Source organism: Myotis lucifugus, unplaced genomic scaffold (genome assembly GCF_000147115.1).
Source record: "Myotis lucifugus unplaced genomic scaffold, Myoluc2.0 scaffold_3495, whole genome shotgun sequence".
Classification (NCBI taxonomy): domain Eukaryota; kingdom Metazoa; phylum Chordata; class Mammalia; order Chiroptera; family Vespertilionidae; genus Myotis; species Myotis lucifugus.
In genome coordinates, this window is record NW_005874543.1 from 1 (window position 1) to 15,274 (window position 15,274).

Sequence of the window (15,274 nt, forward strand, 5' to 3'; positions counted from 1 at the left end):
AAGGAAATGGCTCACAAGATTGTGGGGTCAGGAAATCCAAATTCTGCCAGTAGGCTGGCAGCCCGGAGACCCGGGAGGAGCTGCGGTTGAGGCCACAGGCAGTCTCCTGGCAGAATTCCTTCTTGTTCAAGGGAGGTCGGTCTTTTTCTGTTAAGGCCTTCAACTGATTGGATGAGGCCCACCCACATTATGGAGGGTAATCTGCTTTCTCAAAGTCCACTGATTTAAATGTTAATCTCATCCAAGAACACCTTCACAGAAACATCTAGAGTAACGTTTAGCTAAAATATCCAGGCATGTAAACTTATCACAGCACATAGCAGTGGCTGTTACAACAATGGGTAAATGGGCAACATTGGCGAACCATGAATTCTGTGTCTGGCGTTGTTCTAAACACTTACATCAATTAACTCATTTAATTCTCATGACAACCTGTGTGGGCATACATATCACATATATTACTTTTCCCTTCTTACAGGTGGAGAGACAGAAGGCCAGAGAGCTGTCCCCCACCCCAACCAGAAAGACCGATTTGATTAAGTCACAGGTATTTTATTGGGGTGACGTCAGGGCGAGTCCCATGGCACCTCACAGTGTAGAGCCAGCAGAACCAGGAACATCTCCACCCCACCCACCCAGCCTCCTGATCTGGTGCCTTGTGGGAAACGGTGCAGAACCCGCACCCTGCCAGGCGGCATCGGCACTTGGACAATGGCCACCCTACCCTGTGGGGAGCCCCTGACAGTTGTCCTTGAGGAGGGCCCAGCACTTTTACGGCTCCATAAAAACTGCTCTCCAAAGTCACCCCTTACAGATCCCTGGCCACTCAGAACCCAACCTAGTTGTCCTAGAGCAGTGGCGGCAAACTGCGGCCCCTTGAGTGTGGCTCTTCCACAAAATATCACGTGCAGGCACGCACGTACAGTGCAATTGAAACTTCGTGTCCACACTCAAGGGGCCAAAGAGTCGCATGTGGCTCGAGAGCCGCAGTTTGCCGACCACTGTCCTAGAGAGTCCACCGATTGGCTGCATCAAACAAAGAACAGGCCCCCCGAGGGCCAGTCCACGCAAAGCCACTCGCATGCAAAGGAAGAAGATTCTACGGGCAACCCCAGGTCCTGGCAGGACGGGGACCCAGGGGAGGTCTCAGGGGGCTGGGATAGTGGGAGCAACGTCTACTTGGGCCTGTGCTACCACAGCCAGTGGGAACTGAGCTCCCGCAGGGAAACCAGGCCAATGCAGCTGAGGGTGGCCGTCCTGGAGGCTGGGCCCATCCACAGTTTCCAAAATCCCAGCCCCAACAGGAAGGACCAGCATGTCCCACATCTTGGCAGGTGGCCTCCAACGGCCCCCCAGCCTCACCACATGGAGACGGTCAGGAATCACACGGGCAGGCAGGAGCCCTGGAGAAAGGCACATGGGCATCTAAGGCTTAAGGTCAGGCACGGGTACCCACTGGCTCCTGTGGTTGGGCAAAGAGCTAGTGTGAAAGGAGGATGACCCAGACCAAAGAGGGCAAGGTCAGCTAGTGCCCTGGCACCCTGCAGACCGCCCTGGTCACACCCACTCCTGCAGCCCTGGAGACGCCAGGGCCAAGGCCAGGAGCCCTGTGGGTAATGAGGTTGCCAAGGGGCCCAGAGCTGCCTCCGTTCCCTCAAGGGATTGGGAGCTGCCCCACTGTCATTCCCCAAGTCCCTAAGCCAGGGGTGGGGAGCCTTTTTTCTGCCAAGGGCCATTTGGATATTTATAACATCATTCGTGGGCCAGACAATATTATCAACTTAAAAATCAGCTGCTATATTCGGTCAAACATTTAATTAACTCACCCCTAATGCCTTGGCAGGGCCAGACCAAACGATTTTCTGGGCCTTATATGGCCCTCGAGCCAGACGTTCCCCACCCCTGCGACACCACTGGGCCACAGTGCAGAAGCAAGAGGAGAAAAGATGGCGAGCCAGCCGGCACCAAGGTCACCCTCTGCAAGGTAATTCCTAGGACGGCCGATGGGATGAGGGGCAGCACGCCTGTCCCTTCTCAGCAGGATCAAACCAGGGCTGGGCGCCTGACCCCGAGATGCGAGACAGGCCAGGATACGGGCCAGTGGGGGGCTCGGGGCCAGCCCTTGGCTCTAGAAAAGGGGCTGCCCCCTGGGGAGCAGGGTGGAGGGGCTGGGTAGGCCCAGTGCACCGAGGTCAGTCACCTGGACGGACAGACAGGTGGACGGCGGAGGCGCCAAGGGGCTCACTGCATGTACGAGTAGCGCCAGTCCCCCAGAGGTTTGTGGGTCTCCTTGATGACCTGGGGCGACGTCCACCGCAGGATGTAGTGGGGTCCCCCGGGCTTGTCATTGGTTCCTGTGGGAAAAAGACGCAACAGCTCTGGGTAGGAGGGAAAGGCGAGGGGAGGAGCTGATGGAATGAATGGGGCACCGGCATTTAAACTAAAACAAAATGTGCGCACAGGGGCGTTTCCTAAGCGCACCTGTGAGGAGCACCGTTAGCGGGAGGCGGGGGTAGGGCCGGGACTGGGAGTGGACAGGATGCTGGCACTCCTGGGGTCCATGTGTCCCACCTGCCCGGGGTGTCTCGGAGGCAGAGGGGGCACTGTGGAGAGCACCAGCTCTGCCACTAGGCAGCTGGGATCCGAGAAAGTCACCAACCCAATCTGAGCCTCAGTTTCCCCACTTATAAGTAGGAGGGAGTTTGACCAAAGTGACCTGGGCCATGGTGGTACAGGCTGCGGGAGCTGGGTCCAATGCCAGCTCCACCACTTCCTAGCCATGTGCCCTTGAGCGAGTCACTTCACCACCCCGTGCCTCAGTTTCCTCCTCTGTAAAATGGGGAGAATTTAGCACCCTGGCTCACGAGGTTGCTGAAAGGACTCGGGGTGAGTACAGTGCTGTTCTTATTACTCTTAACACCCTTGGAATGAAGGCTCTCGAGTCTCCCATAGAAACTTGGCTCCCCCCTGGAAACAGGGACCCACTCACCAGAGGCTCGGGCCCCCCCAAAGGGCTGCTGGCCCACCACCGAGCCAGTGGACTTGTCGTTGATGTAGAAGTTGCCGGCAGCGTTCCTCAGCATCTCGGTGGCCTCCCGGACAACGTCCCTACAAGGCAGGGCAGCCAGCTCACCCACGGCTCCAGCCCAGGTCCAGCCTCCAGCCCCAGCCCAGGCTGGCTATCCCGTGAGCACTAGGCCCAGCCTGGGGCCGTGCTGGGCCAGCCACCAGCTGTGGGCCCTTGGGCAGGTGACTCAGGGTCTGAGCCTCAGCTTCCCCTCTGCAAAGGGGGTTTCACGTCCCCTCGTGGGGCTCCTGCAAGGACTGAGGGTGTGGGTCAGGCAGCACACACTCAAGGGAGTGGCCCATCCTGGTCCAATTTTCCTGCCCCTCGGGAACTGGGGGACCCCTAAGCCCCCAGCCTGCCCCTCAGGTTCCACTCCCACCTCCATCCCCTCTCTTAGTGGCAGACAAGGGGAGCCACGGAGGAGGGAAAAGCAAAGGTTCAAATCCTGCCTCTGCAAGGTGAGCAGTGCACCCTGGCCTGAGCCCGTGTCCCACTCTGCAGCTGAGACGATGACCTGGAGGAGCAGGGCCCCCTCAGACTCGGGGAGCTGGGCAGAAGCTCCCACTCCCAGGCCCACCCTAGATCCAGATTCGATAGTGGGGCCCCAGAACTTGCACTTTAACAAAGAGCCAGGCTGCCTCTGGGCATCTGCGCTTGGGAGGCCTGCCTGCCAGCCAGGGCTGAGGTGAGGGGAGTGGACAGAAAGCAAGGGGCGGCATTATTACTAAGACCCATGTCCAGGAGGGCAGTGTCCAGGGTGTGGACAGGACACCAGGCCTAGAGCAGAGGGGCTGTGGCCACTCACTTATCCTGGGCGAACACTGCCCCCGTGAGGCCGTAGCTGGTAGTGCTGTCCACCAGCCGCAGTGTCTCCCTGTACTTGTCATCTGGGTAGACGTACACGGTCAGCACAGGCCCGAAGATCTCCTGGGAGAGAAATGAGAGAAGTCCAAGGTCAGCGTCAGCCTGAACCAGCGCCCTGAGGCTTCCCAGCCTGCTCTGGCCTCTGCCTCTATTCTCAGTCCCGGTCCCCAGGCCCCAGTCCACACCTCAGCCCCTGCAAGAAGGGCCTGACGTAAGCAGTGTCTCTCCGGATTCCCTCCGGGACAGAACCGTGCCCAGCTCCTGCCCTGTCCACCCCATCCCACCATGGCAAAAGGTCCAAGGACACTTTCTGGGCCCCCGCCAGCCAAACCCACACCCGTAGAGGCACGGGCCCAAGCCATGGAAACAGTAGGCTTCTGGCAACAGCTGGTCCAGGAACTGCCCAACAATATACTGTCCCCGCTGCCACCAAGGTGTCTTGATCTCCTGGGGCCTCAGTTTCTCATCTGTAAAATGGGACTGATAATACAGCCCTCACTTCAATCAAGGGCCAGCTGTGGCCGGCCACAGGTGAGCAGGTCAATGTCAGCTGAGAAGATTGCTGCGGGGGCGTGAGCAATGGAAGTGCTCCGACAATGGCCAGGGTGGCAGGGCCAGCACTGGGTTTGGGTCAGGAGGCCTGGCTCAAGGCCTGGCTCTGCTCTCACCGGGTGTGATATTCGCTGTCTAGGGCCTCCCTTTCCTCAACTGGAATTGGGATACGCCCCGAGAAGACGACCACGGGCCAGGGCCCTGTGTGTGTCCGGTGCTGAGTGGGAGGCTGTCCTCCCGTGCTCCCAGCCACCCGCCCAGTCACCTCCTTCATGATGGGCTCCTGAGGGTCCTTGCTCTCCACAATGCAGGGCTCCACGAAGTAGCCCACGGAGTCGTCACACTTGCCGCCCGCCAGGACAGTGAGGCTGGGCGAGGAGCGGGCGTGATCCAGCCACTTCTTGATGCGACCGAAGGACTGCAGGGGGCGGGGAGGAAGGGTGTCAAAGACCGGCTAGGGGACCATTCCCAGCAGCAGCCCTGCGGTACACTCACCCCAATACACCTGTTCCAGAAGGACCCGAATTCTGAAATGAAGGAGGGAGGGCCCTGAGTGTCTGGACGAGCCGTGGCAGAGACAAGGGCAGACATGCATGCTTGTGTGTGTGTGTGTTAGAACTACAGGTATATATTCACATATAAATATAACCAAACACACATGACATACATGTATTCGGGCATATGCATGGCCATGTTGCTTTGTTAAAGCATGTAGATACACACAATGGGCAATAGTAGGTTTACAATTGTGAGTACGTGAATCAGTTTATTCTTGTATTATCGATTTATTATTGTATTACTTACATTACAATTATAAACCTACTTTTGCCCACCCCTATATGTATGCCTATAACATGCACATGTTTATCCATGTAGACCTACACATGTGCCTCTAAACACAAACATGTACATGAATATCTTTACATGCACACATGGGCAGATTTGTTCTTGTATGGAGATATGCATGTATGAATGTGTATGCATTTCTGTGGAAAGCTGACACACATGCCTATACATGAACGTGTTCATGCGTGTACAATTAGGTTTTGCACACAGGTGTGCAGGCCTAATTGTATCTCTGCGTATGCATATGCACTTACAGGGGCTTGCTGAGCTTGGCTACAGGGTGTGCAGGAGGCGAGTTCTCTGGTTGGAGGATTCTGCCCTTTACCAAGCTGGAGGCAGGGTGGCAATCTGCCTGCCTTCCTGGAAGCAGTGGGCGGGGCTGTCCCCCATGGAGGCCCCGATATCTCTTCCTCCCTCTCCCACCCCGTCCAGCCTCAGCCCCCCAGGAACAACTGGATTCCAGCCCGCACCTTGGCATCAATCACTGCAGAGAAGAAGGTCCCGAAGTCTTCTGCAGGCTGCAGGCAGGGGAGACACCAGAAGAGACTGAGCTGCCACGGTCCGACAAGGGAAGGCCCCTCCCGCACACCAGCCCCACCCACGGGACCCTCCAATCCCATCAGCCGCCGGCGGGCCGAGCAGGGATGGAGGCAGCACTCACGTCGCCCACTTTGATCCTGCCGTGCTCCTCCAGCAGCCGCTGTTTGATCTGAGGCCACAGCGAGTGAGGCACGTAGAGGCGGGAGCAGGCTGAGCACTTCTGGCCGCTGTACTCGAAGGCCGAGCGCAGGGTCCCGCTCACCACGCTGTCCACGTCCGCGGAGCGGTGCACAAAGTGGAAGTTCTTCCCACCGCACTCTACAGGGGCCGGGGTGGGGAACGAATGAAGGAGCAGGCTCCTCCGGCCAGCTCAGGGGCCCACCACACTGCCTACACCTGTCCACGGGGCCCTGTGATCAGCCCCCCCATACCAGGCGGATGAGAGCAGGGGAGGCACAGAGTGAGAGCTGGACAGCATCCCAGAAACCAATGAGCCAGGCCTATTCTCCCACTCTACAGATGAAAAAACTGATGCCCAAGGGTGAAGGGCATCAGGGGTCATCAGGAACAACTCCCCCATTATACAGATGAAATAACTGAGGCCAGGGCCAGGGTGCTGCCCAATACAATGACAGAGGAAATAGCAGAATCCTAGGCCCCCAGAAGTGGCACAGCTTTTCCCTAACCCCCCAACCCAGCAAGAGGAGGGGGGTCCACCCATGTCAATGCCAGGGCTCCTTCCCTACTCATGGTACTTAAATTGCTGAATGAATGAGGCATAAATGAATGAATGAATGAAAGAAAAATGCATCCTGAGGCACAGGTGCTCTGCACACCCCCAGTGCCTGCCAAAGCAAGGTTCTGTACCTAAGGCCCCCCAGGGCTCAGTTCCTGCAGCACGACCCTACCTATGGCTGCATCCTCTCCTCCTCTTTCATGATGGCCAGGAAAGGAAGGGGTCCCTGGAGCCACCGGGGAGGGGGCAGGGAGAGGGGCCCTTACCTCCAGCCAGGCGTGGGAAGGTGCGATAGCGATCCAGGTTCTGGGCTACCTGCTTCCACAGGTTTTTAAAGGTGCTGAAATCAGAGGACAGGGTGGGGATTAGGGAGCCAGCTCGGGTATCTGAGGGTGAAGGTCGTGGGGGGTGGGGCACAGGTCCCACCAGAAGCGGCCGAAAAGTCAAGTGAGGAACGCCAGGGTCAACAGCCCAGGAGGCGAGCAGGGGTCCCAGCAGAGGTGGTGGGGGACCCAGTAGGTGGTGGCAGCTGGAAATGGGCAGCACCCAGGCCTATGGGGAGGCAGCAAGGGGAGCCTGGTGGCAAGATGGTGCAGAGAAGACCAGGGAGTGGGGAGGAAGTACTGGGTTCAAGCTCTGACTCAGACACCATGGCTGTGTGACCTTCCGCTCATTACTTAACCTCTCTGAGCCTCAACTCCTGTGCCTCACCTGGGAACTGGAGGGAACAATCCCACGGCGGGGCTGTTCACTGCAATGAGTCCAGTGTTAGGACAGTGCCGGGCACACTAGGTGCCGGTGGGGGACAGACACTGTCACTATCTGCATGGGGCTCCAGGGGCCAAACTGAGGAGGATCCTGGGAGAGGAAGCGTAGGCCCCCGCCTCCTCCCTGGGCGCCTCCTCCCTGGGCTCCGAGTGTGACCAACCTCAGCACCGCAAAACAATAAAAATGCTAATCACCAGGGAGCCAGCGACACAGTAGCTAATACTAATTTATGACTTTCCCACCTTTGAGCCTCTGCTCATCAGAGCATGGCAAATGGGGGCCAAGCCTGCTCCGCCCGCTAACAGGCAGGGCCCCGCGGGGCTGTGCTGGCAGAGCAGGCCTTTGGAAACGGCCCTCCTCAGCAATTCTAACGCCATGCCACCCAGCACACCCCGGAGGGATGCGGGTGGGGGAGCCGGAGGCCAGCAGAGAGAAGCCACCGCCGGGGTCCCAGTGACACCCGGGAGGACCCCCGTGCTGACCCGGTGATCCGTGGGCACCCCAAACTCGAAGTAGCCAACATGTGAGTCATCTCTGTCCCACCCTCCCGCTGCAGGGCCTGCCAGGTGTCACCTTGTGAACGAGGCCTCCTGCCCTGAGCCTGGACGTTCCCGCTGACTCCCACCCCGACCCCCCGGACAGGCGATCGAATCTGCCCGCTGCTCATTCCCAGGTCTCCACCCGGGTTCAGGCCCTGTCGTCCTGTCCCATGTAGAGCGACGTGCGTGCGGAGCCATCACTAGGGCAGTGAAGACACGGAGGCTCAGAGAGGGGAAGTGGCCCCCCAACAGCAGCACAGCAAGTGAGTCCGGTCAGCGGCAGACCGTGTCACACGCCATTCGCTCCTCACAGCCCAGCTCGGGACAGAGGTGCAAGGCGAGCCTCCCTAAAGCACCCTGCCTCCCCAACTCCCCCCCCCCCCCCCGCCCCACTTACGGCACGCTGCCCGTGAAGTTGATGCCACACAGGTGCTCTGAGCTGGTAATCGTGTCCCCAAATGTGGGCCCGTCAGCTGGCACAAACTGGATGATGTTGGGGGGCAGGCCAGCCTCGCGGAGGATGCGGTAGACGGCGTAGCTGGCCAGCATGGCCGTGTCGCTGGGCTTCCAAAGGACCACATTGCCCTGCTCGGAAGGCACATGATGACACAGAAGGCAGAAGGCCAGGGGCCCAGCCCTGACCCCACCCACCCTGAAGCATGGTCATCCCTCCCTGTGCAGCAGGCCCCCTGTGCAGGCCTGGATGTCCCCTACCCGACCACACCTCCAGGTGCCAGGCACTGTGCGCTAACAGCCCTCGCCAACACCACCACACCAGCCGAGGCGCCCTTCCTCCAGAAGCCTGCACGGGCTGGCCCTGCCTGCACCCTCGGGCAGCTCTGTTTTGGGTGTTTCTGAGTTGCTGGGTGCTCACAGGTGTGGCTGAGCAAGTGCGCACAAGGCTCTCTCTGCACGTGTCCTGGGGAGGGCACGTGGGCGTCTGGGCGTGTGCGCGTCTGTCCGTGGGCAGAGGCACGGGGACGGCCTTGTGCGTGAGCGTCCTCCAGCTCACCCAGCCTTCCTGCCTGGGCCCAGGCCCCCGACCACTGTCAGCCCTCTTCCTGCGACTCCCAGACACCCAGGCCCACCGAAGGCAGGGCCACGTCTGCCCCATCGGACTGGAAGCTCATGAGGATGATGGTCAGCTGCACCCTTTAAAACTAAGTGGAGCCCTGACTGGTGTGGCTCAGTGGTTGCGCACTGACCCGGGAACCAAGAGGTCACTGGCTCGATTCCCAGTCAGGGCACATGCCTGGGTTGCGGGCTCAATCCCCAGAGGGGGGCGTGCAGGAGGCAGCCGATCGATAATGTTTCTCTCATTGATGTTTCTATCTATGCCTCTCCCTTCCTCTCTCTCTAAAAATCAATAAAAACACTTTTTAAAAAACTAAGTGGAGTTTGGCTCAGTGGTTAGAATGTTGGCCTGTGGACTAAAGGGTTGTGGATTCGATCCCTGGCCCTGGTCAGGGTGCATGTGGGAAGCAAACAATCAATGTATCGCATTCACATCGATGTTTCTCTCTCTCTCCCCCTCCTCCTTCCCTTCTACTCTCTATAAAAAACAAATGGAAAATATTTCCTTGGGTGAGGATAAAAAAACAAAACAAGTAGCCATACGACCATGACAACTAAGTCACCAGCACATAGCAAGCACTCAAAGGTGAGCTACAACTATCACCATCACTAACCGTCACCATAGACTAGCCTGCACAGGGCCAGACCTGCCTGGCGTTCGGCGTGTCACGTGGCCGTCTCATTTGCTCCTCACAACCCTGTACACAGGCTTTCCTATTACTTCCACTTTGCAGACGAGGAAACTGCCTCCGAGCAGAGTGGAGGCCTAACGGGGGTCACCTCGAGCAGGGCAAGGCGGGACCCAAACCACCTCTGACCCCAAAGCCTCTCCACGGCCCCACACTCACTCCACCCTCTGTGCTTCGCCATGACTAGGGCTGGGACCTCAGGGGCTCGAGTGCGGCCTTCCCTCTGTTGAGACGGGAATGATGCTGAGCTCCCGCCACCCCTGCCCGCGGCCCATATCTTACCATCAAGGCCGGCGCCCCCGCCAGGTTGCCGCCAATCGCAGTGAAGTTAAAAGGGGAGATGGCCGCCACAAAGCCCTGGAGACAGAGGAGGTGGTGAGGCCAAGCTCAAGGTTTCCAGGAGCCCCCGCGCACCCTGCACCGGTGGTACCTCCAGCCCCCGGTACACCACGCTGTTGGTGCTGGGCGGCACGCTGATGGGCTGCTCCCCCTCCAGCTCCACGGCAAACTTGGCGTTGAATCGGAAGAAGTCGATCAGCTCGGCTGCCGCGTCGATCTCCGCTTGGATCACTGTCTTACCCTGCGAGGCGGGAAGGCCAGGGGGTCAGCAGTGGCAGACCTGCCTCCGTTGGCCCTGACGTGGGACCCTGTGCCCACGGTGACTCCTGCCCCGGGGTAAGTACGTGCCCTCGCTAGGCGAGCTGGGCCTAGAACCAGGCGGCCTGTGACTGCAAACATTTCCTTAGACTGTCTGTCCTTCCTGATGGTGAATGTGAGCCGTGGGGAAAGGACTGTGGGCAGCAAAAATGGGCCTTTCCCACCTTGGCACACAGGGTCACTGGCAGCTGCTCGCCCTGCTCGGACATGGTGCCAAGGAAGCTGAGCTAAGACACTGCCCCCTGCTCTGCTCGGCCACTGCGCTTCTTACAACTTCCTGAGTCTTCACATCAAGAGGCACTTGAATCTGTGTGTCTCTTCCTGCCCAGGTGTGGCTCACCTAGGAGTGTGACATCCTAAGACAATCAGACACCTGGCAGGGTGTGGAGCTGTCATACCGCGTCTGTGCAGCAGGGGGAGCTGTCACTGCAGGAGGAGCGCTGGGCTGACCAACCCCTAAAGGCTCCTTCCTGGGGACCATGGGTGAAATTAACGCTTTCTCCCCCCTCAGCCACTCTCTGGCTCAAATGCACTCAGAAAACCTTTATCCAGGAAGACACGATGCAAGGCCCAAAAAGTGGGAGAACATTAACACTTGATTACTGTTCCCGAAAAGCTTGTAAAGGGGCAACAGACACATAGGAAGTCATTCCACCCCAATGCGAACTGAGCTGTAACTGACAAATGAACAGCGTGCTAGGGGGCAGGCTGATCCTTTTGGGCAGAGAAGGTTCTGGAAGCCTCACAGTGGAGGTGATATCTGGGCTGGCCCTTGATGGGTAAGAGTTCACGGGGCACAGAAGAGAGCGAGCACTCAGGGAGGAGACACCAGGCAGAGGCAGGGATATGGGACGCCTATGGTGTCCAGGAATGTCACCAGGTCCAGACTGGCATCATCACAGGGGACGGCAGGAAGGGCAGCAGCTGGCGAGCTGGAGAGAGGTGGGAACTGCAGGGCCCTGGGGGCTGGGCTCGGGATCTGGGATGTGCCTCTCGCTGGTAGACCTCGGTGGTTTGTAAGCCGGAGCAGCCTGCTGGGGTGTCGGGAAAACCTGAGGGTGCCGGGTCCCACCGAGCCTAGGGGACTGCATAGGGCGACTGTCACGCCAGGCAAAGCACGACAAAGGCCTGCTAGGGTGGGGACAGAGAAGGCGGGGAAGGGGCATTTCCGTGGCCGGACACGCAGGTTTAGCACAGTCCACCTTGTCTAACATTCTGCGTGTCCCCTCTCCTAGGCCTTGACCCTTGAGGACAGCTCTGAGTCTCCAGCCAGCAGAGCAGGTCTAGGCATCCAGAAACTGCTCGGCTGACAAGTACCAAATCAAATAGGGTACAACTGCTCCCCCCCCCCCGCCCCCCACCTGTGCCGCAGCCTCACCTGTCCCACCATGGTCTTGGCAAGGACCTCTGCCCTGCGCGGCCCGCTCAGCATGTCTGCTGCCTTCAGGAAGATCTGGGCCCGGTCTGTGACGGGCTTCAGGTCCCACTCCTTCCTGGCGGCCAAGGCGGCCTCAATGGCTTTGTTGAGCAGGGCCTGTGGAAGAGGACAAGGCCGGGGGCTTCTTTTGTGGCGGGAAGGGTCCCAGGGGAATGAGCGAGGGAGGAGAGGTCTGGAGGTCATGCTCCACCCGGGGAAGACCCTGCTCCCTGGGCCCTCAGCGTCCCCTCCCCAGTGTCTACTGTGTCCCCCTGCCACAGGCCACCCCAGGCGCTGCCAGTCTGGAGAAGTCTGAGCTGCCAGCTGGGTCCGCATGCCAGGCACCTGGCACTGAGTCCCTCAGTTGTTAAACCACGTTCTCCTGTGGCCTCCTCAGGGCCTCACCTTAATCCTGGGGCCTGGGGTCCGGGGCCCCTGAACCCACCATCCAGAGCCACCAGCCCTCAAGGTCAGGGCCCTTGGTCTTGCCCTGACCAGGCCAGAGCCACAGCCTGAGACGTACACCTGCTGCCGGCATCCCCAATGCCACCTGCACTCACTGCCACAGGATGCTCGCTCCTAGACCCCCAGCCCAGGTGACCCCATCCCCTCGATGGCCCTCCATGATGATGCCAATGCCGTCTGACTTACCATCCATGATGTCTCCAATTTCCCTGACCCAGCCTTCCAGAATCCACCACCCCCACTCGCCCCACGTCAGGGTCTGCCCCATGGCCACAGCTTGTCCAGGGGTGTCCAGCCCTGATCAAGGCAGCTCCCACTAGGCTCCAGCTAACCCTGGCTGGCCTGGCCCTGTTAGAGGCACCCACCCAGGGACTCCCACTCCCAGCTGTCTCATCTACACCCCCACCCCCCACGGCCAGAGGGAAGCAGTGCCTGATGTCCACCTCCAAGAATGAAGCCAGCAGGACAAAAGAGGGGCAGCACCCCAACCCCAAAGTTGCCAGGGACTCACCTTGTCTGCATAGCAAAACTTGGCCACCTTGTGTCCGTGGTTAAAGGGCTGGAAGAAGAGAGGAGTGAGGTCACTGCCCAGGAGGGAGGTGCCCTGTACACTGACTGCCCCTCTCCAAGGGCTGCCCGCCCACTGGACTCACCGACACCTGGTACTGCACGTTTGAGGTCCACACCTCCTCATCCCCCACCACGCACGGGATGGCTTCGGTCCGGCCCTTCAGGTCCTTCAAGGCCTGAGGAGAGGACAAGATGTCAGATGGGCACTTCCTTCCCCTTCTCCCACCCAGAACCCGACGTGGAGTCTGCTAATGCAATGCCCGGAGGACCAGAACCAAGGAGGCGGCCGGCGGGGCTGTGGCCAGAGAGTGTGTGCTCCCTGGGGGGACGGGATGCAGTCCCTCCTCGGTCACTTCCTGTCATGCAGGAAGGAGAGGTCAGTATTGACAGGTTTTCCCATTAAAAAAAAGATTCAAAAACTGCACCTCAAATTTCTGTGGAATCTCACAGTTTTAAAATACTAGCAATGGGAGAGCATTTTGAAGTTCTGTGAGCGTATGACTCCTGACCGGCACTGAGGACCAAATGGCCACGCTGCGCCCAGCCTCTCCCAGGCTCCAGACACACAGCCCTCCCCAGACCCTGGGGCTGGGAGCAGGGGCAGGAGGGTGATGGCCACAGCACAGAGAAGCACCTTAGGCTGCTGAGGCTCTCTCTCCACACCCTGCACCTTACCTTCTGCAGCGCATCTCGCTCGGGGCTGCCCTTGGTGAACGCCAAGACGGGCTCGTTGGCCACCTTCAGGGAGGAGGCATGTTTCCACCGAAGCCTGGATGCAAGGGCGGGGAGAGAGGTGGCAGGTCAGCAAAGACCACAGACCCAGACTCCAACAGGGGAGCCTGGGCTGGCCCGGAATCCTGAAATCCAGAGCAACTATAGAACTGGGGGGCGAGACAGCCTTGGGGTACAAAATCCAAGTTCAAGTCCCAGTCCTGCTGTGTGTCCCTGGGCACGTGAGCTGCCTCCTCTGAGCCTGTTTCTACACCAGGAAGTGAGAGTAATCATACAAACCCACGTGTTTGGAGTTTAAGTCCAGAGGTGCCAAAGCATTTCTAAGTAAGTGTACGTGGAGAGCGTGTCCCCACGCAGCAAACTTGATCCCAGAACAGACCCAGTTGCTCCTCTAAGCTGAAGAGGCAGGACTGAGCTGAGTCCCAGCACACAGAGCGAATGGTGCGCGAGCAGGAAAGCCCAAGACGTGGGCGGGAACTTGGAAGAGTGCCCTGAGATGGAGCCTCAGCCGTGGGACTTCTCCTCCAGGCCTCAGTTTCCTCGTCTGTAAATGGGGACATTAATGACAAAGGCACCTAACCCACACAGGGCTCCTTAGACTGGATACTGCCTCCCATCCATCAGGGATAGGCCCATCGAATGGCTCTCACCAGTGGCCTCATTATAGAAATAAGGTAACGTAGGTCCTAAAAGGAAAACAGCTAGTTAAAGATCAAGATCAGGAGACCTGGATTCGAATCCAGAAAAACCCAGGTATCATCTCCCTCTGGTGTCAACATCCCCAGCCAGAGACCAGTGGGAACGCACCTGCAGGTGGACAAGTGGGGTTACTGTTCGATGCAGGAGGGAGAGTGCACACCTGGGGGAAGCAGCCCCTCGTTTGGCAAGAGGGGGTATGCCTGGTACTCAGGGGGTGGCACGGTGACCCTGCTTTCATCTGTGCTCAGACGAAACTATGACAGGATTGTTGTGCCTCAGAGTGACCTTGTCTGAGGCCAGTGTTCTGGAAGGCGGCGAATGCCCAACAGGAGAACGGGAAGGCCTGGCTATGAGGGTTAGGGGGCTTCTTCCTTTCTCACTGGGAAGAGGTGTGGGTGGAAGCTGAGAGCTGGGCTGGAGGCCTGGAGGAAGGACACAGAAAGGGGGCTGTGAGGGCAGGTCCCGCATTCCCTCTACCAGGTTCCTGAACCCCTGCTACATCTCTGACGCTGTTCTGGACCCCGGACACACAGCGGTGACCCAGACAGCAAGGCTCTGGCTGCATGCAGCCGACTCTTGCCGAGTGGGGGACAGAGGCAAGAAGTAAACACTCTGATGACAGAAGGGCCCTGAAAATGAGTAAGTAAAGGGAAGGGTGGAGCCAGGGTGGTCAGGGAGGGCCCCCCTGAGGAGGTGAGCTCAGCGGAGACCTGGTGGAGGTTTAAGAAGAGCTGGGAAAAGTGGTCCAGGCCCAGGGGAGAGCAGAAAGGGGCCTGTGTGGTTGAGGGGCAGGGCTGAGTGGCCCAAGATCCCCAAGGGCAAGGTAGCCCTGGGACCTTCTCCCTCTCTCCCCTTTTGTCACCCCCAGGCCACACCCACCAGGCCCAGACACTTTCCCCAGGCCCCACCCTCCCCTTCAAGTAGCTGTGTGACTTTGGGCAAGTCACTGACTAGGGTGACACCCATCTTGTGGGGTTACTATGGAGATCTGAGGAGATAATACTAAGATATAGAGGTGCTCAATAAATTAAAACCCACACTGTCCTTCTACCTATTGTA

At 58.8% G+C, this 15,274-nt stretch overlaps 1 protein-coding gene across 1 annotated transcript; it reads right to left on the minus strand.

Annotated features, from left to right (window-relative positions):
- Positions 1-531: 531 nt before the first annotated feature.
- Positions 532-13,564, minus strand: LOC102429291 (delta-1-pyrroline-5-carboxylate dehydrogenase, mitochondrial). The gene is made up of 14 exons (XM_014450741.2): positions 13,460-13,564; positions 12,868-12,960; positions 12,726-12,773; positions 11,711-11,866; positions 10,106-10,255; positions 9,958-10,032; positions 8,310-8,497; positions 6,872-6,945; positions 5,991-6,187; positions 5,800-5,847; positions 4,749-4,901; positions 3,873-3,994; positions 2,990-3,108; positions 532-2,354 (listed from the first exon to the last, which is right to left on the minus strand). The coding sequence occupies exons 4-14, from the start codon at positions 11,762-11,764 to the stop codon at positions 2,242-2,244; spliced, it is 1,293 nt and encodes a 430-aa protein (XP_014306227.1). The 5' UTR covers positions 11,765-11,866; positions 12,726-12,773; positions 12,868-12,960; positions 13,460-13,564; the 3' UTR covers positions 532-2,241.
- Between the last annotated feature and the right edge of the window lie 1,710 nt (positions 13,565-15,274).

Coding starts and splice junctions, on each gene's coding strand:
- LOC102429291 (XM_014450741.2), bottom strand. CDS start 11,764: ATGCTGAGCGGGCCGCGCAGGGCAGAGGTCCTTGCCAAGACCATGGTG. Junction 8,498..9,957: donor CGGGGGCGCCGGCCTTGATG/GTAAGATATGGG, acceptor CCTTCCGAGCAG/GGCAATGTGGTCCTTTGGAA. Junction 5,848..5,990: donor GCAGGATCAAAGTGGGCGAC/GTGAGTGCTGCC, acceptor CCCTGCCTGCAG/CCTGCAGAAGACTTCGGGAC.